Source organism: Cornus florida, unplaced genomic scaffold, assembly GCF_030987335.1.
Source record: "Cornus florida cultivar Cherokee Brave unplaced genomic scaffold, ASM3098733v1 CherokeeBrave_3.0.0_Hap2_Chr01, whole genome shotgun sequence".
Classification (NCBI taxonomy): Eukaryota; Viridiplantae; Streptophyta; class Magnoliopsida; order Cornales; family Cornaceae; genus Cornus; species Cornus florida.
Genome location: NW_026775571.1, coordinates 100,323,170 through 100,349,743, shown reverse-complemented (window position 1 = coordinate 100,349,743; position 26,574 = coordinate 100,323,170). Strand labels below are relative to the sequence as shown.

Sequence of the window (26,574 nt, the reverse complement as noted above, 5' to 3'; positions counted from 1 at the left end):
CAATCTTTAAGAAATAATGCTTATAGACCATTCCATTCGCCACGCATATTACTAGCACCATCGTACCCTTGACCTCTCAAATTTTGAATTGAAAGATCGAACCGAGCAAGAATACCAGATATTGCATCCTTAAACGTCACTGCTAATGTGTTTTTAACTCCCACAATGTCAAAAAAGCGTTCCATTAGCACACCATCATGCTTGACATATCTTAAAACAAGAGCCATTTGCTCCGTTTTAGACTCATCTTGTGCTTCATCAACAAGAACACAATATTTGCCTCCCGCAACTTCATCACAAATCATTTTTCTCACTCTATTTGCAAGAATATGAAGAATCTCCTTTTGAATCGATGGAGCAATGTATTGGGCTTTTTGTGGAGCATTGTCCAAGATAAAACTTGAGATTTCATCATTTCCTTTTGCTTTATACCTCAACGCTTCAATAAAATTCCCTCTATTTAATGAACTTGAACTTTCATCATGGCCTCTTAAAACCAATTCCTTGCAATGCTAGGAAGCGAACGGTTTCAATAGTTGCCTTAAGCCGCATTCGATTATTCAAAACATCTTCTCTTGATTGGGCATTCAACACTTTATTAATATGTTGTGCCGATTTATTTAAATTTTTATAAAGCATGGCACATATTCTATATGGTGAAGATTAAAGTCCCGTGTGTTTCAAGAATACACAATTATCTCCATCACCAACTTTCTTCCAATTCTTATATCCATCATCAATAAGTGAAGAATGGCACCCCGTTATATTTCTCTCTTCAAAAAGAAAGTATGGAAAACAATATGCTTTATCTTTTAAAGGAGAATATTCTAGCCAAGGAAATTGTTGGAACCATTCATACTTAAATCACCGATTCTGCCTTCCATCCCAAGAGTTAGGATAATTGGAAAGTTTAGGTTGATAAGGCCCCAAATTGATATAAGTTCGTCTAACCTCATCCCTTTGATTCACCGGGTATTCATGTATTTGAATATGTAACCCGGGATCTCTTTCAATATAAGTGGAGTGGAGTTGCTTGGGTTCAACAACTTGAGGTAGGGCAGGAGGTTATGAATTAAGATCATTGTCAATGTTAGATGCACTAGGTATATCCTTTTTCGATTGATAATCGTCGCTCATTTGGCCTTACTTTTGATAGAATGAGAGAATAGACATACTTTTTACTTTCTTGTTTGGCGGTTGATGTTGAGCCTATTATTTTTAACCTAATAAAATTAAAGAATGAGTTAAATTAAAAATACCTAAATCAAATTTAACAACCATGAGGAGTGAATAATGAATTGTAATAAACAAATACAGGTAATAAATTAGAAATATCAACATTGAAGTGACCCAAATTCTATTATCTACTAATCAATGGTAAAAGTTACCTATATTCACCAAATACAAAAATTATAAGCTGATCATTTATATGCTTTCAAACATTTATCTCTACACAAATATAATTATATATATATACACATATGAAAATGTATATAGTTGAATCTAAAGCAGTAAAGCTCACCTTTGTGGTGCCTGAAATTTGAGCGAGCTGAAACTTCGACGAGACTCGGCTTTTCTCAATTCCTCTAGACTATCTGTGTGGTTTTTTCAAGAGAAGGGTTAGGACAGAACAGAAGTGAAGAGAGAGAAAGAAACTAAATTACTCAAAATATGTATATCACTATATGTCTATATCAGTAATTCAGTGTACCTCTGCCTATATATACATGTGATAAAGTCATAAACAACTCAAATCAATGATTTTATTCAACAAAATTGTCAAATACACAAAATATTAAATATATAAAGGGTTTATAACTAAAGACCAAATTGAGTCAACTATCAGTCTATCACAGTACCAAAACCATAGTTCATAACCATTAACCTCTGTGGCTCTGCCTATATATATATTATATAAAGAATCTCAAATCGAAGACTTTATTCAACAAATTGTCAGAACAAAGAACAAAAAATTCAGCAGTATCAACGAACCCATCTGCTGTTTCAATGAATAAATTCCAAAGAGTAATAAAAATTAAAAATTCAATTGAGATTTAATCAAAGACATGCAATTGCAAAAGAACCTTATTGGATTTCTCAAAAAGAGGGGTTTAGTCTCAAAAGAGATATGTATCATGTGTGTGTGAGAATCAATTAGGAAAAAAAAAAAAATACCTGTAATGGAGTGTCTTCTGAGGTGAAAGTCATGAAATGCCAAACTTTACAGGATGAGTGAATCTTAGGCGATGAAGAATGGGAAATTGGGGATCGAAAGATTAAAGAGTTAGAAAATTTTAGAGGAACTAGGTTTAGACTTTAGAGGGAGAGAAAGAGTGAGCTCTCTGATTTGTTCGAAGATTAGGAATTTAGGAGTTTTCTTGCTTTGATATGTATAGGGCTTGTTTGGCTTGGGCTTATTTGGTTGGGCCTTTGTTTTAAAATTGTGGCTTAGATATTGAACTTATTTGGATGGGTTAAAAAGGGGGCTAGTTGTCACGCCCCGAATTCCACGACTCGGGTTACGAAGAAAAATAATAATAATAAAAATAGATACTTAAATAAATAATTAATTAATTATATTCACTTGAGTAAATAAATAATTAATTGGAGAAAACCGGTGTAATTCACCACATAAATAATAATAATAATAATAATAGTTTCATAAAATAAATAACAGCATGATTAATTAATCATTTATATTAGACTATCCAAATGAACTCACATATACACAACTTAAACAATAATTGTTCAATCCCACTATATAAGTCATGGCTACTATGGCCTCATTACAATCCATAAGGTGAGAATAATGTTAAGGGATTACATGAGTAAAGATAAGAGAGGAAATTCCATAAGAACTCCAAAAGATAGATGGGTGAGTTCCAATGTCATTTCCCTTCTCCAAAAGAATATTACAAACATGTCATCAAATATAATATCCAAAATACACTATGTGTCAAAATACAAGTCCAAAAGTAAACTACAGAATGGATATCACAATTATCACAAGTAACTCAAAAATGTTGTCAAGATCCCAATCAAGTTAGGGATGAGGAACCTCCTCTTAGGCAATGCCCTTTCCTGAAAAATATAAGAATCAACGGGGTGAGTAACGAATTGCTCCGTAGGAATGTCTCATGAATATAAACTAGGTTTCTCAAAATTCTACAAACATTACATGGTCATACAATACAAGGAACATGCTCCCTAACGTCTAGTCTCAAGGGGAACTTAAATAGGATCATCCTAATCTAGCATAAATAATATGAATTCATTCATCAAGACAAACATAAATAATATAGTGTAATGTACATAAATTCACAAGTTGCAATAACACATAAATGCCAACTTGAAAATAAAAGTCGAAATCAATTAACGGAATAACTGGAAACACACCCACACTCCCGGTCACATAGCCATGCTATGTGCCTAAATAAAAATTATCGTTTTTGGATTACTAGTCCGCCGGAAACTAACTGATTGGCCAATATAAAGTGGGGAAACTCATGTTTCACCTGCGAGCACCGAGCCCTCGCATTCTCAAAGTAACAATCTCCGAGTATCTCCCAAAATCAACAAACAAATCCACAAAATAATCCATATACCATGATATGCCCAAATTGCACTTCACATGCGCACATAAATTATACTAATCACACAATCCATGTCCTATAGTCCAAATCACTATAATGGCATACTCTTTCATGCAATGTCAACAAATTGGGTATTTTAAAGTCATTTAAATTCATGTTATCATTATATCAAATTTCAAGTTTGTAAAAGTTTAACATTATCATAGAAATATACATCTTCAAAATTAACCTTTACAAAATAATAAATACATGATATTTCCATGAATAAACACAAAATATAAGGCACTTTAATTACAAGAAATTGTACACATTAAGATCTAGGAATTTAATTAACATCCATAATATCAACAATGGAACAAATAACATATTACACATGAAAATTGATATAAAAATTTAATAAAACATTATGGACATGCAATTAAATTATTATATAAGCTCTCTAATTAAACCCACACATACAAGTATATGCATAACTCACACAATGGTCATAAAATTCCAAGAACTCCTAGGTTATAAGCACAATACACCCCTACCTCAAGCTAGGAGCAAACCCTAGCTACTCCAAAAGAAAAATGTGCTCCAAATCCAAAATTAATTAAGGGGTTTTGTTCCTCTCGTAGTCCCTGTCAATTTTCTTTCTATACAAGCTCAAATTTTCAAAGGTTGGAGGTGCAATGGTGGAGAAATTGTTGAAGTAAAATGAAAAATAAAAGAATGGGAGAGAGAAGAAAGTGTGTCGGTGAAGTAGGAGAGTGAGAGGATTTTTAGGCTTTTATTCCACTTTCTCTCTCTATACAAACACACATGTACATATCACATACATTCCCATCCACACATATCTTACCCATTAGTCAACCTAGGCCCCACAACAAAACAAAATGCAATAAAATAAAATAAAATAAAAAGGAAGAAAATAAAAATAAGACTTGGTCATCACAACCTCCCCAACTTAAAGGGATTTCGTCCCCGAAATCAGGTCATACCTCAAGTCGCGAACAAATCCGGGTACTTGGAGCGAACCTCCTCCTCCCGTTCCCAGGTAGCCTCCTCAACTCCGTGATGCCTCCATAAAACCTTGACCAATGGAATGGTTTTATTTCTCAACACTTGCTCCCTAGTGTCGAGAATCTACACTGGCCCTCTTCGTAAGTTGCATTCTCATCAACCTCAATGTCGACCCATCTCAAAATGTGTGAGGGATCTGGCTCATACTTCCTTAATATAAAAACATGGAATACATTGTGAACCTTCTCTAAATGTGGGGGTAACGCCAAGCGATACACAACCTCACCAATGCAATCCAAGATCTCGAATGGCCCAATGAACCTAGGAAACAACTTCCCACTTCGCCCAAAATGCATTAATCCCTTGCGTGGAACGATCTTAAGAAAAATATGGTCTCCCATCTCAAAGGACAAAGGTCTCATCCTCTTGTCAGCATAGCTTTTCTGCCTACTTTGAGCCTTGACCAACCGTTGTCGAATCAACTTAATTTTCTCCGTGGTCTCAATAACAATGTCGGGACCCAGGGTAGTTGTCTCTCCCACCTCGGCCCAACAAACTGGAGATCTATAAGGTCTGCCATATAATGCCTCGAAAGGTGTCATCTTAATGCTGGCCTGATAACTGTTGTTGTAGGCAAACTTCACCAAAGGCAAGTGATTTTCCTAACTGCTTCCAAAATCTAAGATGCAAGCTCGTAGCATATCCTTTAATGTCTGAATGGTATGTTCTGACTAACCATCAGTCTGAGGATGGAATGTCGTGCTAAAATGAAGCCCTGTGTCAAGAGCCTCCTGAAAACCCTGCCAAAAATGTGAAGTGAACTGTGGATCCCTGTATGAAATAATAGACACAGGAACCCCATAGAGCCCGACAATCTGCCCCACATACTGCTTACTGAGCTTCTCTGCATCATCAGATACTTGTATAGGCAAAAAGTGAGCTGTCTTTGTCAACCTGTCGACTATGACCCAAATGGCTTCATTCCCTTTCTTTAACCTCGGAGGTCCCGTCACAAAATCTATGGTAATGTGCTCCCATTTCCACTTCGCTACTGGCAATAGTTGCAACAAACCCGCTGGCCTCTGATGCTCGACCTTCACTTGTTGACAAGTAAGGCACTTGGCCACAAACTGTGCAACATCCCGTTTCATACCCTTCCACCAAAACTGACGTCTTAAATTGTGATACATCTTGGTACCACCTGGATAAACTGCAAGTCGAGAATGGTGAAAATCCTGAAGGACACTATCACGACAAGGCAAAGGGACATACATCTTTCCCTTGAACCTAAGACCTCCATCTGAATGTAATGTCCAACCATCCACAGACTCGCCACCTGAAATCCGTGTGCGAATGGACTCTATCTCGTTATCCTGCTTTTGTGCCTCAATTACCCCGCTAGCAAGGGTTGGTTGAGCTACAAGACTAAACAAAGTAGCTGGTGCATCATCATCACTGAAATACAGACCCATCTCTGCAAAATCCTCCATCATTTTCCATTCCCGAATGGCAATGCTAGCCAAGTTTCCATATGACTTCCTACTCAAGGCATCTGCCACAACGTTAGCCTTTCCTGGGTGATACTGCAAATCAAAATTATAGTCCTCCATATACTCCACCCATCGTTGTTGCCTCATGTTAATGTCCTTTTGTGAGAAAAGATACTTGAGACTCTTATGGTCGGAGAAAACCTCAAACTTCTCCTCGTACAAGTAATGTCTCCATCCTTTCAATGCGAAAATCACTACCGCCAACTCCAAATCATAACTCAGATAGTTCTGCTCATGAGTTTTCAACTGTCTAGACCCATAAGCAACCACCCGTTCTGTCTGTATCAAGACGCAACCCAAACCATCCCGTGAAGCGTCACAATAGATCACATAACCCAAACCACGTTCAGGAATCACCAAAACTGGAGCAGTAGTTAATCTAGTCTTCAACTCCCGAAAGGCTAGTTCACAAGCCTCATTCCATACAAACTTGATTCCCTTGAGAGTAAGTCAAGTCACAGGTGCCGCTAAATGAGAGAAATCCTGAACAAATCTTCGATAATAGCTAGATAGGCCAAGGAAACTCCGAATCTTAAATACACTCTTCGGACGCTCCCAATCCATCACTGCTTCAATTTTCGAAGGATCAACTGAAACTCCTCCTACTGAGACAACATGTCCAAGGAACTTTACTTCCGGTAGCCAAAACTCACACTTCTCGTACTTAGCATACAACCGGTTATCCCTAAGGGTCTGCAACACTGTTCTCAAGTGAGACTCATGCTCCTCTTCCAAAGATAAGTACACGAGTATGTCATCAACAAATACCACCACAAACTCATCAAGATAGGCACTAAACACGGTTCATCAAGTTCATAAAAGTTGCTAGAGCATTGGTTAAACCAAATGGCATCACAAGGAACTCGTAATGGCCATACCGTGTGCGAAAAACGGTCTTAGGGATATCCTCATCCCTGACTCTTAACTGATAGTAGCCCGACCTCAAGTCTATCTTCGAAAAACACTTAGCTCCCTTTAATTGATCAAACAAGTCATCTATCCTCGGCGAAAGATACTTGTTCTTGATCGTAGCATGGTTCAACTTGCGATAGTCGATGCAAAGTCTTAAAGACCCATCATTCTTCTTCACAAAAAGAACCGGTGCTCCCCACGGTGAAGCACTAGGGTGAATGAAGCCTTTTACTTTCAAATCATCCAACTGGCTCTTCAACTTATTCAACTCTGCCGGTGCCATGTGATACAGCGCCATAGAGATGGGCGCAGTACCGAGTATGACGTCAATCGCGAACACAACATCCCGTATGGGAGGCAACTCTGTCAACTCCTCCGGAAAGACATCAACGAACTCACCAACCAATGTTGGAAAACTATCACCCAGACTCCATTCTTCCTCGGCTAAAAGGCTGGCCAAGTAAAACCTGTGACGACCCCAATCACCAATACCATAAACGGTTAAAATGTGTGAATTACTCCGATTTCCCACAAAGTAAAAACAATCTCCATTGGGAGTACATATGGTCACCCTCCCTCGGAAGCAATCAATGGTGGCTCGAAAAAAGGACAACCAATCCATCCCAAGAATGACATCAAAACCCGTCATCTCAAGAGGAATGAAGTCGAACCACAATGTCCGCCCGGCAATTTCAATAGCACAACCCCGACAAATCCTATCCAACGTAACTGGTCCCCTAACCGGTGTGTCAACACAAAGAACCCCATCCAAGGATGTGATCTCCAACCCCAATGAATGTGCAAATGATGATGAAATGAATGAATGTGATGCACCTGAGTCAATTAAAACTCTAGCCCAAGAACTGAGCATAGGAAATATACTTCGAACAACTAAAGGTCCCACTGAAGTACCCGCTTGAGGAAGAGCAAAAGCTCTGCCCTGCACCCCTGAACCCTACTATCCACCACCCTGATACCCTGACTGCTGTGAAGACATACTAGATGTAGAGCCCCCAGCCGGTCGTGGGCCCTGAACTGAAGCTGCAGGCTGTGGTGTCCGAGGAACTCTGGATCCAGACCGGACAACGGATGACTGTGACTGCCTGTACTGTGATCCCGTACTACCACGTGATCCGCTCCCCCTCTGTGGGCACTCCCTCTTGAAATGTCTCTTCTGACCACAACTGAAGCAAGCATTCAGAAGTTCGGTCGAAGCAGTAAAAGACTGTGTGGTAGGTGTCTGAAGCTATGGGCAACGTGGCCTGATGTGTCCTGACTGATGACAATGGTGGCAGACGACCTCACGTGTGGATCCCAAAGATAAGGGAACTGTGGGTGCAGGACGTGACTGCTGTAGAGACCCCTGTGAGTATGAACTGCCCCCTCATCCTCTAAACTTCTTCGATTGACTCCCTAAAGATGAAGCCTCACCCCTGAAATGCTTCTTAGACTCCCTAATCCACTGTGAGTCCCTGTCCTCTGCCTCCACAAGCAATGCCCATCTCACCACTTCATAATAGACCCTCAAATCCAAGACTGAAACACGGGGCCTAATGTCAAGATGTAGGCCATCCTGAAACTTCAAGGCCTTTTCCTCATCGGTCCGTATCAAGTCTGATGCATAGCGAAAGAGAGACGTAAACTTGTTCTCATATTCCATGACACTCATATTCCCTTGGTAGAGGCTATCGAACTTCTTTCTCATTTCCCTCATTGCGGTCCTTGGGAAATACTTTTCATAAAAGAGCCCCTGGAAGACTTCCCAAGTCATCGTCTTAATATCATGAGTGTTGGTGATAGATCTCCACCGTACCTCGACATCACCTGTGAATGAGAAGGATGCTAGAGAGATCCTCAACCGATCTGTGGGCACCGCTATACCGTCAAGTTTCTTGACCGCCTGGTCAAGCCAAAACTCTACCACTAGTGAATCAAATCCCCCTGCAAATGGCTCAAGCTTGAGCCTCTGAAACGTCACAAGGTAGTCCATAGCTGGGTTAGCCACTACCGGCTCTGGAGGCCTCAATCCTGAGGTAACTCTCCGAACCATCTCTTCCATGGCCACTGTGAATCCACGTGTCATCTCCATCATCACTCGTGTGCCATCAAAAGAAGTAGGTGGTGGGTTAACACCCACGCCTCTGCTCCTATCCCTCCTGGGGTGAACCATATCCCTAAGAAGTTGTGTCTCATCCACATACTCCCCAAGGTTTGGACTCGAAGTCTCTCCAGTCTCACGTCTATGCAACTCACTCAATGGAAGCATGAACCGCAATGTATGATAATGCGAACAAACATGTAAATCATGTTAAGTCATAAAACAAAATGTCTTAAACAATTAAGCATATAAGCACGTAACAAATAATTATCATATAAACATAGAACACGAAATAAACCCAACCCGTCGTCCTTAGGTTTTCGAACCCGGACTCTCTGATACCACGTTGTCACGCCTCAAATTCCACAACTCGGGTCGTGAAGAAAAATAATAATAATAAAAATAGATAATGAAATAAATAATTAGTTAATTATATTCACTTGAATAAATAAATAATTAATTGGAGAAAACCGGTGTCATCCACCACATAAATAATAATAATAATAATAGTTTCATAAAATAAATAATAGCATGATTAATTAATCATTTATATTAGACTATCCAAATGAATCCACATGTACACAACTTAAATAATAATTGTTCAATCCCACTATATAAGTCATGGCCACCGTGGCCTCATTACAATTCATAAGGTGAGAAATAATGTTAAGGGATTACATGAGTAAAGATAAGAGAAAAAATTCCATAAGAACTCCAAAAGATAGATGGGTGAGTTCCTACGTCATTTCCCTCCTCCAAAAGAATATTACAAACATGTCATCAAATATAATATCCAAAATACACTATGTGTCAAAATACAAGTCCAAAAGTAAGCTACAGAATGGATGTCACAATTATCACAAGTAACTCAAAAATTTTGTCAAGATCCCAATCAAGCTAGAGATAAGGAACCTTCTCTTGGGCAATGCCATGTCCTAAAAAATATAAGAATCAACAGGGTGAGCAACGAGTTGCTCCGTAGGAATGTCTCATGAATATAAACTAGGTTTCTCAAAATTCTACAAACATTGCATGGTCATACAATATAAGGAACATACTCCCTAACGTCTAGTCTCAAGGGGAACCTAAATAGGATCATCCTAATCTAGTATAAATAATATTAATTCATTCATCAAGACAAATATAAATAATATAGTGTAATATACATAAATTCACAAGTTGCAATAACACATAAATGCCAATTTGAAAATAAAAGTCGAAATCAATTAACGGAATAACTCGAAACACACCCACACTCCCGGTCACATAGCCATGCTATGTGCCAAAATAAAAATAGTCGTTTTCGGATTACTAGTTCGCCAGAAACTAACCGATTGGCCAATATAAAGTGGGAAAACTCATGTTTCACCCGCGAGCGTCGAACCCTCGCATTCTCAAAGTAACAATCCCCGAGTATCTCCCAAAATCAACAAACAAGTCCACAAAATAATCCATATGCCCAAATTGCACTTCACATGCGCACATAAATTATACTAATCACACAATCCATGTCATATGGTCCAAATCACTATAATGGCATACTCTTTGATGCAATGTCAACAAATTGGGTATTTTAAAGTCATTTAAATTCATGCTATCATTATATCAAATTTCAAGTGTGTAAAAGTTTAACATTATCATAGAAATATACATCTTCAAAATTAACCTTTACAAAATAACAAATACATGATATTTCCATGACTAAACACAAAATATAAGGCACTTTAATTACAAGAAATTGTACACATTAAGATCTAGGATTTTAATTAACATTCATAATATCAACAATGGAACAAATAACATATTACACATGAAAATTGATATAAAAATTTAATAAAACATTATGGACATGCAATTAAATTATTATATAAGCTCTCTGATTAAACCCCCACACACAAGTATATGCATAACTCACACAATAGTCATAAAATTTCAAGAACTCCTAGATAATAAGCACAATACACCCCTACCTCAAGTTAGGAGCAAACCCTAGCTACTCCAAAAGAAAAATGTGCTCCAAATCCAAAATTGATTGAGGGGTTTTGTTCCTCTCGTAGTCCCTATCAATTTTCCTTCTATGCAAGCTCAAAATCTCAAAGGTTGGAGGTGAAATGGTAGAGAAATGGTTGAAGTAAAATGAAAAATAAAAGAATGGGAGAGAGAAGAAAGTGTGTCGGCGAAGGAGGAGAGAGAGGATTTTTGGGCTTTTATTCCACTTTCTCTCTCTATACAAACACACATATACATATCACTCACATTCTCATCCACACATATCTTACCCACTAGTCAACCTAAGCCCCACAACAAAACAAAATGCAATAAAATAAAATAAAAAAGGAAGAAAATAAAAATAAGACTTGGTCATCACACTAATAGTACTATTAAATTTTTTTTTTTTAAACATTGGCGGAACATACCTATACTAAAAAAAAAATTTTTTTTTTGGGGGGAGCTCAAGCCCACCTAAGCCCCCCTCTGTGTTCGCCATTGCCCTTGAAAAACCCATGTAGTTTTTTATTAATAGATATGGAAAATGATGGTGTGGAGATACATTCCTTAATCCAGTGAACTAGCATCCTAGGAACCCCAAACAGTTCAAGAACATCAACAATAAATCAAATGCCTTGAATAGGTTAATTTTGAGTACACACTTTGTTGGGACTGAGCCTGAGTGGCATCCGTGTAATAACTCCAGAGCCAATAAAACTTAATTAGTCAATTACACTTTATTACCTTATCAGACTTAACTATAGTTAATAATGTTAGCTTTAATAGTCAATTTATTCTATATATAAACACATGAATCAATTTTTATGCCATCTGTCATTTTCTAGACCAGTGAAAGGTAAGAAAGGAGTAAGAAAAAATAAATATATAGAGTAAAGGCATGTATTTTGGGAAAGGATTTAACATCAAACCCCTACAATGGTGGATTCAATTAGTAATATATATATATATATATGACGTTGCATTAGAAAAGGAACACAAAACGTACACCGCTGGCCTTGACAGACTGGCGGTATAAGTCCCACTCTTTGTTGGTCATTTCATGTTCAAGGTATTCAATTTCCTCATCCTCATAGCATAAAATTTCATCTTCTTCTCTGATCTCTGATTTCGTCGCTAGCAGGGTCATTAAGCCTCGGTTTCTTCTCTGGTGCTTCACAAACGCAAGAAGAAGAAGAAGCAGCCATATTCATTCACCCACATCCAGGGCCGGCTCGAGCCTTAGGTGAGTTAGGCGGTTGCCTAAAGCCTCAGCCAATAAGAAGGCCCCATACTTTTTTATTTCTTTATATATTATAATTTTCCTAAAACAATTATAATATTTCTTTTAATAATTAAACTTCAACGTATAGAGAAATTTGATAATTGTCTTAAAAAATTTATATTCTTTATCTTTTTTCTGAGGGCCCCCAAAATTTTTTTTCTTTATACATTATAACTTACCTAAATATTTTATTTTCTTATATCATTAAACCTCAACAAATATAAAATTTAATAGTGTGCGCAAAATATTTCTATTCTTGTATTATCTTCTTCTTCTTTCTTTCTCTCTCTCTCTCGTCCTCATTACATCACATTAAAATTAAATATTAAATATATATTTAAGTGAAAATTGATGGAACTTTCTATATTTTTCTAAGATTCCTGTTAATTTTATTTTCTCTTTTTTTTTTTTTTTTCTTATTCCTTAGTCTTCACATATATATATATATATTTTTCATCTTCTCCACTGTTACAATTTACAATTTCACAATCTCACTCCGGAAGAAGATTTTGAATACACTTATATTCTATTAAATAATTTATTGGAGCATTAGACCAAATTATTCGAAATCAGTTTTTATTATTCTATAACTTAAATGAGTTTATTTAATACCCATCTTTTTAAAAAGGCCAGCCCAATAAACAAGGCCGAAATGATTAATACCCATCTTTTTAAAAAGGCCAGCCCAATAATCAAGTCTCACAATTAATTAAATTACTTGAAAAAATATTCAATATTTATATAATATAATAATATTATTATTTGAAGTATATATGCCACTACAAAATCAGGATTGAATATCAATTGATAACTTTTTAAAAAGATATATAGGAACAGCGACAGAAAAAGAGAAGGAAAAAAAGGTCAAGGAAGGAATAAAAAAAAAAAGAAGAAAAAAAATGTTCTCCGCTGTATGAAATGATTAATACCCATCATTGACCACATCAGTTGGTCTGTCCATTTATTTATAGACAATTGTTTGGGTGAGTGATATAAAAGGCAAGAAATTTTAAATAGTATGTATGGAATATAATAGGTATAATTTAACATATATAATTTTTTTTTTCCTTTTTAAATATTTTTTTTAATTTTCTTTTGCTCTCTTAATAATCACTCTTTTGTGTTATGATCTTATATTTGAATTAGTACATAATTTTTTTAGTATTGCAAAATAAAGTTAAGCGGTTCCTAATTACCATAAATAAAATTATAAATAATGCAATCACAAACAAGAAAATTTAGATCATTAAATTTAGTGTTTGTTTGGTCACTTCATCATATGATTGTACAAGGAAGAACTAGGGTAGGTTATAGAAAAGAAAAAAAATGATAAAATAAATTAAAAAATTCTTGATTGGATCAGGAATCCAATTTGATTCAAGATGTTCGTACGCGTCTAGAATATATGAAGTCCTGACTATTTGCTCGTTAGTGCTTCAGAGTAAACTTGGATAATAATTGGATAACAACGCAAATGTACAGAATCAATAACACACACACACACACACGAAAAAGAACAAGAAAAAGAAAAAAGTAGTGTAGTAATTAAATTTGTATTTTAACTGAAACCCTAAAACATCATCAAACATAGAAAAGAACACCGTAAAAAACCTCAAATAAGGCTGGGATCCTTAGACTTACTTGGGAGTTACAAACTGATTCTAACGATAGACTGTGGATCAAGTGGTGTTTTACTCACCTTATCGAGAGAAGGAACCTGTGGGAGATCAACATTCCACAATCCTGCTCTTGGAGTTGAAGGAAATTATTGGAGCTCAGGCATCCAGCGAGGCTTCTCATTAAGCACAAAATAGGCAATGGCTCGAGCATTTAGATCGATAGGTGGTTGACCATCCCCCAGCAAAATTCATCATGGAAAGAAAATCGGGCAGACACTTCCTTCTGGTTGGACAACTGGGCTCCAAGTGGCCCTTTATGCACAAGATACTCGTTGTCAGTTCTTTCTTCTCATGGTCTTAATGTATTTACTACAGTGGAGGTCTTCATCACCAACAACACTTTGTCTTTTCCCGTCTCCCTTACGAGTGTAATCCCTGAATTATTGCACCTGCACCCTCCAGTCCCTTCTAGAGAAGATAAGAAGAGATGGATTGCATCTTCCTCAGGGGTTTTTAGTCTCATGCACACTGCTGCTTTCTTGACAGGGTACACTCACAGAGTGCAATGGTACAACTTAGTGTGGCAATCCCCAATCATTCCGAGAATGAAGCTAAACCTTTGGCTCGCAGTGCAGTCCAGACTACCAACATTGGATTGCAAATCAATGTCACGACATCAAAATGTTTGCCCTCTATGCCGTATTCACCCAGAATCACACAATCATTTGTTCTTCAATTGCTGTTTCACCTCTCTAATTTGGCGATTTATCAAGGACAAATGCCAATTTTACACATCAATTACAAATTGGGAAGAACTGGTTATGTACATCAGTGAGAGGTGGAAGACAAAATCTGCTCCAAATCTGCTTCGTAAAGTTTGCTTCTCTCTCGTCTACCATACATGGGACGGGAGAAATGAAATGATTTTTAAAACTAAAAGATCATCTCAGAAAATGGTCCTGGTTTGTTCAACCATTTCCTCCATCCTCAAACTGGGTTTCCTTCAAAACTGCAATACATCAAGAAGAATCCTTGAGGACTGGAACATCTCTCCTTCTTGTTGTCGTCCTCCTCCAAGGCATCCGGATCGATGATTTGCCATCGGATTTGTTGCCGACAAATTATTTGATGCAGTCACCGGATTGTTTCTGACTTATATCCTGCCATTAAAGGCATATTTGCTGTTACTAAAGGTTTTAGTCTTTGCAATGGGTTGGGCTTTTGCCATGTTCTGTTTCCCTCAATTGGGTTTGTCTCCATTTTTGGACTGTCTGGCCTATTGTCCCACAATGTACTTTCATTAAATCTAATATATATATATATATATATATATATATATATATATATTGCTTAAAATTCCAAAAAAAAAAAATGTTCACTTGACTTCGACATCATTTTGGTTCTGCATACTAATTAAATTTATTTGGCAAAATTAAGGTTTGCTTTGAATTCTCCAATAATATTTTCCAATAATTGAAACTTGGTTGATGAAATGGACACGCACATGAGGCTAGCTGATCCGTGACACTTCATCCTTTTGACATGGTTTATTATTCAACCACCTGATGAGTTAAAATTTACCAAGAACGGTAAATTTTGATTATGCATATTTTTTTTCTTTTAACAAATTAAATCCTCTTGATTTTGTGATACTAAAACATCTAAAATATTACTTTACTTAAACTTGTCTCAATGTTAATGCAAAATGTGGGTGTGTAAAAAAAACGATCAACTTGAAAAATTAAACTGGACATGATCGAATCGGGTGGTCTTGGCCGGTTTCATAGCGGTTCGGTTCGGTCACGGTTTTCGAACAATGAAACCTTGAATTTTTTGTTTGGTCCCATATTAGAGTCCTACAAGACCGGACCTGCCCAAACCGAACTATATATATATATATATATATATATATATATATATATATATATATATAGCTATGCCTATATACTACTCTTAACTTTGGAAATGATTTCGGCATAACGATCAAACGGGAACCAACATTCATCATTATTTGATTTATTTCTCATTGTTTTTCTTTGCTCACGTTACCTCATTCACTTCTTAGTTCTCATCGCCGCGAGATCTAGTTGCTAATCAATCTTTCTCAACCAGCTTTCGAAGTTCAGTCATCGTCGTCAATCTTTTATCGCTGCCAACGGCAGCATCCTCTTTCTCATACTCTCTCCCCTTCTCTCTCACTTTCAGTTCTCTAAGTCTCACGGCGTGTTTGCGCCTCAAGCACAACCAACAACCACAACGAATCAAGTTTCTTAGTTTTCAACCACGGATTTGTCATCCTTTTTAGTTTCAATAAAATTCAACTTTATTATAATTTCTAGGGTTTAACTTTTGAATCTATTTCACCCACTTTCCCTTGTCTTTTTCTCTCTCTATTTTAGTCTTGGATTCGGGAATGTGAATATTTTTATTGATATTTTTATTGTATATACAATTCAAAGGAAAAAAAAAAAAGGGAAATAAAATTCAACTAGATCCATGTAAACGAACCGAACAAAATTGTTTTTTCACGGTTTAGGCTGTTTTGGTTCCATGGCTCAAATGGTCTAGTTCGGTTTCAGATATTCAGGAACCTTAGGGAGCGGTTTGGTTCCAAAAATCCTCAAAACCGGATCAAACTGGACCGTGTACACCCTGAATGCAAAATATTACTTTACTCAAACTTCACTTGTATTTTACTTAAACTACTATCATAGATGTTAATGAGAAACATTATCTTAGTAAATCTTTACTAAAAAAAAGTGATGATTTTTATTTTTTTTAATTTTTTTATTTTTAATTTTTTTTTTCTAAGACAAGAAGTGTTAGAAGTTAGATTAGTATATGCTAAAAATCGAACTTTGACACTCCAAAGTCGATCGAGACACTAATTCACTGACATTGTTGCAAAAAAAAAAATATTGAAGAAGAAGAAATAATAATTAATGACAAAATAACATGTATTGTAAAACACCACGTTACATTCAAAAAATAAATTAAACTATCATTCCACCGTACCTAACAAATTGAAATGAATCATTTCATATAATACTTAAATAGATAGATAAATGTGTATACCTGTAATATATGTGTATTGTTTGTAGTACATTAACTTACCTTAAAGCTAGTTAAAAAGATAATATTGAAAAATATAATATATTTAAGGATTCGAGCTTTTTCAAACATTGAATATGGAATCTCATAAAGAAAGAAAAAATAGTAGTTACTTGCGATTAAAAAAAAATGATCATTCCGCCATACCTAACAAATTGAAATGATTCATTTCATATAATACTTACATAGATACATAAATGTGTATACCTGTAATATATGTGTATTGTTTGTAGTACAGTAACTTACCTTAAAGCCGGTTAAAAAGATAATATTGAAAAATTTAATATATTTAAAAATTCGAGCTTTTTCAAACATTGAATGTGGAATCTCATAAAGAAAGAAAAAATAATAGTTACTTGGGATTAAAAAATAATAATAATGATCAATGGAGGCTTTCAATTGGTTATATTCTTTTTCTTTTTTTTCCCCTCTCTCTCTCTTATCATATTTTAATAAGAAATACGTTCACACACTTTTGTTCGACTTGAATATTCGACTTTTTACTTTCAAAGTGAGAAAATATCAAGAAGGCCTTGGTAGCCTGCTGGTGGGCATCTCCCCATCCCCATTGGTGTTTCGGAATTAAATTCGTGCCTTCTCATCTATCCCACCTTTCAAAAAAAAAATAAAAAAGTACTAGATTACAAGGCCCTTAATCACCAAGCAAATGATGAGAGTTTGATTCTCCGGTAGGCAAAAGTGAATGTGTAAGTATTGTTCTCTTGCGGATAAATTCCTAAATTGTCATAGTCTTTATTAATCACAAATCTTTTTAATCAAGTTATTATCAAAACGATAGATTGAAAATATTATAAAATATAGTACATTTATTTTTTGAATGTGACATATTTTGGAATAAATTTTAGGACGTTGGATATGTAAATTTCTGAAAATTGTAATATGATAATTCAGTAAAAATAAAAAATGATTTTGAGGTGTGTCACACACTTCAGTGGATCCCACAAAATTATATATTACGCCAAACTTTTTGAAAAGTTTGATGGTGGTTGAGGATGTTTTAATGATCACCAGATTAAATGTAGGGTAAACTATTAATACATGGACTTAGTGGGTATATACTACATGTTTACGAGGTCAAAGTCATGGAGTTTTAATAATTGGATGGACCACTAAATTATTTCTATAAAATGAACTCTACTTTTTATTTTTTACCACATAACAAATTATATTACTATAATGACCCAAAACAACTACTATTATATCACAAGAACCTTAGAATATGAAATAAACTCAATAAAAGATCCTTGAACTAACTATTTAATATTTTTTAAGTTTTTCACAATAAATTAAAATTTCACAATAGTTTAATATGGACTTATAGACTTCTTTAGACAAAAGATCTTATATATAATTAAATTTAACGAAACAGTATAGGCTCTGATACCAAAATTAAATTCAATCGAACTGGATAGAAGCATACAAATAATATAGAGATAAAATTAATAATTAAATCACAGAAATGACATCCGAACCTGATAACGCTCTGTAAAAAACGTCTGAACACCGGCAAAAACGGCCAACAAGCCAACAGTTCGAGTCGATTCATAGAAGAAATTGTTAAATTAAAACTAAGGCTGTTTGTACTAGTTAGATTCAAGAAAATTCTAAGATCCACACTGTCTGGCTAAATAAAATCTATATATTTGATCTTTTGTCGACCGAAGTTATTTACCTGAAAGTACTGAAAATACTAAGGAAAATGAATTTTTGAATAAGAGCAAACTGGATGATTTATTTCATAGGAAATATATACATGGATACACACTGTTTATACATGATACACTCTCACACAATATTTTACAAAAAGAAGCACATTGAAAGAAATCACAAAAGAAAATACACTGGAAAGCTTGATGGCTCTATATTTGATTGCTCTAAATTCGATGATCTTCTCTTAAGCTGAAGGCCTCCTTTTATAGAGTAATCTAAAAGATGGATCAACGCTTGAGATTGCAGATGCGGCAAAGATGGTTAAAATGCAAGATGCCTTGGAGATAAGATTCATTAAATCATTGCAGGACATCCTTATCTTTACTTTTGTCTTTAGAATATACTTTCGGTGGATCTTGGCTACTTTTGGATATTGTTGCGAATCTGCTTTTGGACCTGCTTTTTATCTTGATACTATTGGAGAGTCTGTACACTGATGGGGAATTTGCTTTTATTTATTTATTTATATATATACTCTTTAGACTTCTACCATATTGGACAAATTTCTGTCGGTATCACTATCTAGTGAGATGTCTGGTGAGCTGGTTTCTTGATCTCTGTAGGCTAATTCGTACTGCTCAATCAACATTTTTTCTTCATTAATTATTTATTCAATTTCTGGAGATATCTCAATCTCTGGAGGAGTGCTGTGTATTTGAAGGAGAATTGGACTTTCTGGCATCAAATTTTGGGTTTGTTTTTGTTCGAAAATAATAGCTTGGTTTAATCGGTCAGGAAAGTTAAAAACTTCTAAAGGCACGTCTTTTGGTATGGTAATGCCATGAACCATTCCTAATTTTAAGAGTTTGCTTACGTAACATCTGGTGGTTCTTGTTGAGAAACAGGTTTTTTTAATAGGAGAATAATATACAAGGTCTATTTTTAACAGGTAAGTATGTAGGTGCTTGTTTGTATAAATTGGCATACTTGGTTTGTACATGTAGAAATTTAACTTTCTGAAGATTTTCATCTTCATTAGTCCTTTACTCAGAAAATGTTAGTTCAACTGTGGGGTTTGCTGTCATATTTTGATATGCTAAATTTAACTTTTTAAAATGAGATATAAGCGTCTCATGTTCTTGCTGAAGAGTATGATATGCTTTGTTAGATGTTACAAAATATTCACTTACAGTATTCAAATTTCTAACGAGGGTTCTATCGTGATTATTTCTAGAAAATCAAATATTATCTAAAATAAGTTTTTAGTCAGGGAAAAGATTATGTCTAGCGCGGAACTGTTGAGATAGGTTTTGGATAATTAAAAAAGGATTTGAAGTGCTTGGTATAAGGTCATAGCTGTTGTTGCTACTTTATTCCATTCCTGCATAGACATAAACAATCAATTAGTAACCGAGATAGAATATTAATTATCTTTTCATTTGACATGCTCAAATATGGGTTTAAAACCTCTTTCAGTAATACAGTCAATAAAGGAAATCCATCTTTTTGCAGACATCCCATGTTGCTTTGCTTTGTTTACAAATTTAACTATGTTATCAAAATATGTTCTAATAAGAAATTATTTATTAAAGATAATCTGAAATTTTTCAATAGAGTTTGTAACTCCAAAAATTTCTAGATCTGTTGATGATAAAGTAGATTGTGCTTTATTAAAGGTTCCACTAACATGGCGACAAATTTGTTCTTCTTCTCGAGATGATTCTTTTGTAGGTCTTTGAAGAAATAAACTTGTCTATCATTGTGCTGATGCATCTGTTTGAATTATTTTGTAACTATTTTCAAGTGGGAGTTGTAAGGATTCTAACTGAGTGACTAAAGATTTAATTTTTTTAACTAATTCTATGTCTTGAGTATTAAAATATTTTTGACCATTTTTTCCTAATTTAGAATATAATAGTCTTACTAATTGTCCTAATTTTGGAATAAAATTACGACCGTAATTTAATAATATTAAGAATGCTTGTAATAACTTGGTTTTTTCTAATTTATCAGGAAAATCTAAAATCTTTTGCACAATATGAGATTGTAATTCTACTTTTTCTTCTTTTATATACAAGCCTAAGAATTCAATATCTTATTTTTCTAATATCATCTTTTTACTACTTATAATGAGTTATTGAGTTATAAATTTGTTTAGTATAATTTCAATATGTTTTCTATGTTCTTCCTTAGTTTGACTGAAAACTAGAATATTATCTATGTAAACACAACAGAATTTTGAATATTTATTGAATATGGTATCCATTTTTCATTGAAACTCTTGTGGCGCATTCTTTAATCCAAAAGGTAGAACAAACCATTCATAATGTCTTTCTAGACATGTGAATGCGGTCCATTTAATGGATTCGTCAGCCATATTGATTTGCCAAAATCCTAATTTGTAGTTAAATTTAGAGAACTATTTTATATCTTGTATTCGATTTATTAAAACATCTTTATTAGGAATTTTATAGCTGTCATCAGAAGTATTATTGTTCAATCTTTTATAATTTATAACCATAAGAGTTTTTCCTCTTTTTATTTTTGCATGATTTCTAACCATAAAAGCTAGACTCCTATGTCTACTATTACTTTTTCGTATTACCTTTAGTAATAGAAGTTCTTTGATTTATTTTTGGAACTCTTCTTGATCGTCAAGGGTATGAGGATTATCTTGAGTTTTTATAATTATGAAAGGATTTATTATATTCAATTTTGCTTCGATTTTATTTTTATACCAGTGTTTCTGGGGATCTTCTCCTAAAATGTTAGTGGTTTCCGTTAATCTTAAAAGATTATCTATATTTAATTTAGCATTCTTTAATATAGCTTTATTATTAAGGAAAATCTTTAATTCATTTAGATGACTAAGAAACATTAATGTTTCAGAAACATTTTCTAAAAATTCGGTTACATCAAATAAATTTTTTGTAATTTCCTCTATCATATGTAAAGTATTGATATAAGTAATAACTCATTTTTCTTTCTGAGGAATATAAGGAGGGTTGGATAGAATAAATGTTTCTTTTTTAAAGAACTGTAAACCCGTAGGGGTATACACGAATCCTCTAGTGAGTAAATTTATAAAATTTAATTCTAAAATAAAATTAAAAGTACTAGAAATATTATTAACTACACAAGTCTGTGGTAAAATAAACTTTTTGTTGTTAATTAATATAGGAATATTTTGAACACAATGAGTTATTGGGAGTTTTTAATTATTATACTGACTCATATTAACATTATAGTTTAACTTTATCAATGGTTCTTCAGGCACTAAATGCTTTTGAATTATATTTTTAGATGCTCCAGTAATTAACATAGCTAAGGTTTAAACTAGTTTTTCTTTAAATTCTAATGTTACTGGAAATTGAATTAGACTAGATGGTTTATATATTGAATTTATAGATTCGACTATAACATCTTCTTACTTATCTTCATATTTTGTATAACAGTCATGACATAATAAAGTTTTATAATGGTCTTCACAATAATGACCTTCTTTGATAGATGTATTATATTGTTTACAATTCTAAGATGAAAAATAAAAATTAACTAAATTATATTGACATGATGGATTACTTATAGTGTATACGAAATCTTCCATTGAATGAAGACCTTACTCAAAGTCTTCCTCATTATCGCTGTCTATGCTTTCGATACTATATATACTTTCATTGTCATCTTCGGAATCATAAATACTTTCTAGTTCATATAATTCTTCTATCTGTTCTTCAATATCTTCAAGTATATTGATCTTTTCTTGTATACTTTTGATATGATTCTGTTTGTATCTATAAGGACAATTTGGTCTTATGTGTCCCGGATCTCCACAAATAAAGCATTTGTAATTTCATTCTTTAGTGGGTAATGTATTTATTTTATTATCTTTGTTATCTTTACTATCATTTTTATTATTATCTTTATTTTTTTTTTGCCTTTTATACCAAGGCCGCTTTCAGAATTTTCTGGGATTATTTTTAAAATAAGGTTTTTTTATTACGATAATTCTTGTGAGTTTTACTTTTGCATAGATTATACTTTTTAGATTTATTACGCTTATAATTAAAATTTTGCTGAGGCATACAACCATACTATGGTGGAAAGTCCATTTGCCTACAAGTATAATAAAATTATTTTTTTATTTGCTTAGATTCCTTACGTTGTCTACATTTACTTTTAACATATTATAAATATGATTAACTCTTTCTCCTATAGTTAACCCATGTCTTCTGGGATTTTCTAACCATTTTTCCCATATCTTAGTTCCTACACTTTCATGTAATTTCTAAAGATACCTATCGAGTAATGTTCTGTCTCCTATTTTACCAGTTGCTACGTAAAGCTTCATTTTGCTTTATAAGGGTTTCATCTAATAATCTATCCTCGCCAACTAACACATTTTTTATTAGGCTGGTAAAACCTTGAATTGTAAAATTATCATTGGGATAAGTTACTTTGTAAGATTGACACCATTCATGGATAGTTCCCCTTAATAAAGTTTCACAATAAGTTAGGACCTGAGTTTTATTATCAAAATTAGTTAGAATGGATTGTCTAATACAATCTTGTTCCTAATTTTTGATTATTTTCGCCCAATCTTGAGGATCATGTCGTGCTATGTCTAATATTGTTCCTACTTGTTGCGTTGGTATATTATCGTAATGTCTACGATTTTGTGTCCATGTGTACATATCTGGTATATTTCTATTTTCTAAGTAGGTTTCTTGTGTTGGATTTAACCTTTGTCCAGTGGTATAGTCATTATTTATGATATTAGTACTACCTATGGCATTAGTCTTTCTTTGGTTAGTCATTTCTTGGTCAACTGACTGAGACGTTGATCCTTCTAGTTCTTTTCCTTCTCTATGTTCTACTACATTCAACTCTTTTTTTAATGTGTTTAATTCAGATGCTGTATAGAAGGATTCAAATCCTACGTTTAGAATATTATTCTTAATATCATCGCTATTTCCTTATCCTAGGTAAATACTTTCTATAAGTTTGTATTTAGGTTCTGCATACTTGTCTTGCAAGACTTCTAATTCTAAATTATCAAAATCGTATATTATTTTATCTAGAATTTAATCTTCTAGTCTATCATAAAGGACATTTATTTCTTCGGGAGATTCTATTTCTACTAAAATAGTTAAGAATTCTTCTTTGATGTCATCAGTTAAATTATCTTGTCTTTTATAGTTACTATACCTTATACTAGCTTCTCCACTATGTTTTACATATATCATATTGTTTTCGGGAACTTTTTTGGTTGTTTTAGTAAGATTTGGCAATTCCCATTCTGTTCTTTCATGGGTTATACTGCTTACTTTTCTAGCTTCTATCATTTGGACATTTTTGTTACTAAAATGTTTAACTATTTCACTGAATTGAGCTTTGAACTTTAAGTTATATTGATTAACTGTTTTTCTATGAATAAAGTATTAATTAATAAGTTTTCATACTGTCCAGTCATATTATATCATTTTGTGGATATAGCTATTTTTATATGTTTACTAAATTCTAAAGTGGTCATCGTGAAATTAGGAATACATCTTACAATGGCTGTGTTGGCTGCTAGATCTATTTCAGCGCTAGTTATTTGTGCTTGTTGATGGTTATTCCATCGATCATCATAAATATATGCGAGTACTCTAATTCCTATTTCTGATATATTTAGTCCTACTATTCCGATCATTATTATACCTAAATGCATAAACTCTAAATTACTTTTTTCTAGTTCTTGACAAGCCTATGGCGTTATGAGATCTAAAATTACCTGGTTATTTACCACACTAAGTCCTTCGCTGGCTAAGATGATTGTATATCTTGCTCTGGAAATTTAATAAATTATTAGAATAAATATTAACTTTATTGGATACTTTTTTCATTCCTTTTTCGATATATTTTTTAGCATCGTGCTAATTATCATATAAATCTTCTACCCTCATTATTTCTTTGGCTTTTCTAAAGATAATGGCTATTCTCTATGTAGTTGTAAAAGATTTACACGCTTGGTTTTAGTTGGAAATGAATTGGTTGATAACTTTAAATCTTTTATTTTATCTGATAGTTCAGATAATTCTCTAGAGGATTCTCTAGGAATACTTTCTTATGTTACTTCTAATTTTTCTTCAAGCTTATTAACTTTTTCAAATAACTGGAGTAATAGCTGAATTGAAAAGTTGTTTTGCCTAATATTTATATTAGTTGAGTTTACGTCGGTCTTAAAACTTGAAAATCCTACAGGGTCTTTGTCAATTTTAAAAAGTTCGGCTAAAGCTGCTAGATAATCAGGATTACTAGTGGTCATAAAATTATTGTAATAACCTTTAGATATATATTTTCAAATATTTTAAATAATCTATAATTATTTTTTAATTTTCTGTAATATTTTTAATATCACTGTTTATGTCTTTAATTGCAACTAATATTATTTTATTGTCTAGATTATTTAGACTAAAATTCTGGTCTATTTGGTTTTTAATATAATCTAAATTTTCTCCTAATCGTTTTATAGAGTTATCTAAGTTATTAAATTTTATTCTACTCATAAACCTAATTAAAAACTTTGTCGTCTAATTTCTAGCATATTCTGTATAAGAATAATTTTAGATCTAAATTCTTCTATTCTTCGACGAAGGCTACGTGTTATATTACCGATCTCTAATGGAGTGTAATAGTTTCTTAATGTTATTTGGCAAAATTCTAGAATTTTTAAAAGTTGTTCTTTAGTAAATTATGCATAAAATAAACCTAAAGGTAGAAATATAAAATTAACTCATTAGAGAGCCTTAAATAAAAATTGATTAATGTATTTGTAAATATTAAAACTACGCTCGCCAGATGGTGATATACTTTAGTTCTACTCAATTATATGTAAGAATCCCTTAAATGTATCACACGGAACACGTGATGGTCCCCATGAATGAATTATTGGATCCACTCCTTTTTCTACACGTTTCTTCAATTGATAGATTCCAATTTTGACGGAACTATTACATTTTTTTTTAAGGTTGTCGTTCATTACTAAATTTTCTTTGAGTTTGAAATGACAATTTTATCCTAAATTACAGGATTGACCCGTTTTGCTTGTTAGGCACATTAATGTTTGTATCCATGTATCATTAAAATATGTGTCACAAAATTCGAAACTACAACTCTGTTGGATTAAATTATATTAGTTTTGAAATTTTAGTCTAGAATGTGATTGACTGATTTGTTTTAAAATCTTAATGGACGCTCAAGTGACTCAACTTGAATTAAGTTTAAATACAGATATATTATAACAGCTTTTTTTTTTTTTTTTTTTAAGTATTACCCCGTATTAGATATATCAGAAATTCAGAATTATATTCACACGTATATATTTTATTTAACTCTACCGAATATTTGAAAAGAAAAAGAAATATTACTATATTGTACAAGGAAGAGGTAGGATAGGTTATAGAAAAGAAAAAAGAATGATAAGATAAATAAAAAATAGTCAGAATCCAATTTGCTTCTCACTGGCTCGATTTAGTGCCCTTGCTAATTTGTTTGCGTAGCAGTTAGATTCTTCAAGACGTGAGTACGTACGCGTCTAGAATATATAAAGCTCGACACACACGAACACCAAAAAAAAAAAAAAAAACCGAAAAAGAAGAAGAAAAAAAAAGGTAATAATTAAATTTGTATTTAACTGAAACCCTAAAACATGATCAAACCGAGAAAAAAAAGACCGAAAAAAACGAGCATCGCAGCTGGA

General features: G+C 33.5%; 1 protein-coding gene across 1 annotated transcript; it reads right to left on the bottom strand.

Annotated features, from left to right (window-relative positions):
- Window positions 1–4,693: 4,693 nt before the first annotated feature.
- On the bottom strand, window positions 4,694–8,257 carry LOC132278820 (uncharacterized). Its single transcript, XM_059780721.1, has 9 exons — window positions 7,973–8,257; window positions 7,248–7,841; window positions 7,027–7,121; window positions 6,802–6,941; window positions 6,689–6,753; window positions 6,347–6,586; window positions 5,800–6,181; window positions 5,450–5,697; window positions 4,694–5,236 (listed from the first exon to the last, which is right to left on the bottom strand). Exons 1-9 carry the CDS (start codon window positions 8,255–8,257, stop codon window positions 4,694–4,696), a joined length of 2,592 nt encoding a protein of 863 aa, XP_059636704.1.
- Between the last annotated feature and the right edge of the window lie 18,317 nt (window positions 8,258–26,574).

Bases quoted from the DNA above. Each gene is read 5' to 3' on its own strand.
- LOC132278820 (XM_059780721.1), bottom strand. From the start codon at position 8,257: ATGCTTGCTTCAGTTGTGGTCAGAAGAGACATTTCAAGAGGGAGTGCC. The intron at 6,754-6,801 runs GTGAGTTTTGGC...ATGTTGTCTCAG, and splicing joins GTATGCTAAGTACGAGAAGT to TAGGAGGAGTTTCAGTTGAT. The intron at 6,182-6,346 runs GTAGTGATTTTC...TTTGATTTGCAG, and splicing joins GTTATGATTTGGAGTTGGCG to TATCACCCAGGAAAGGCTAA.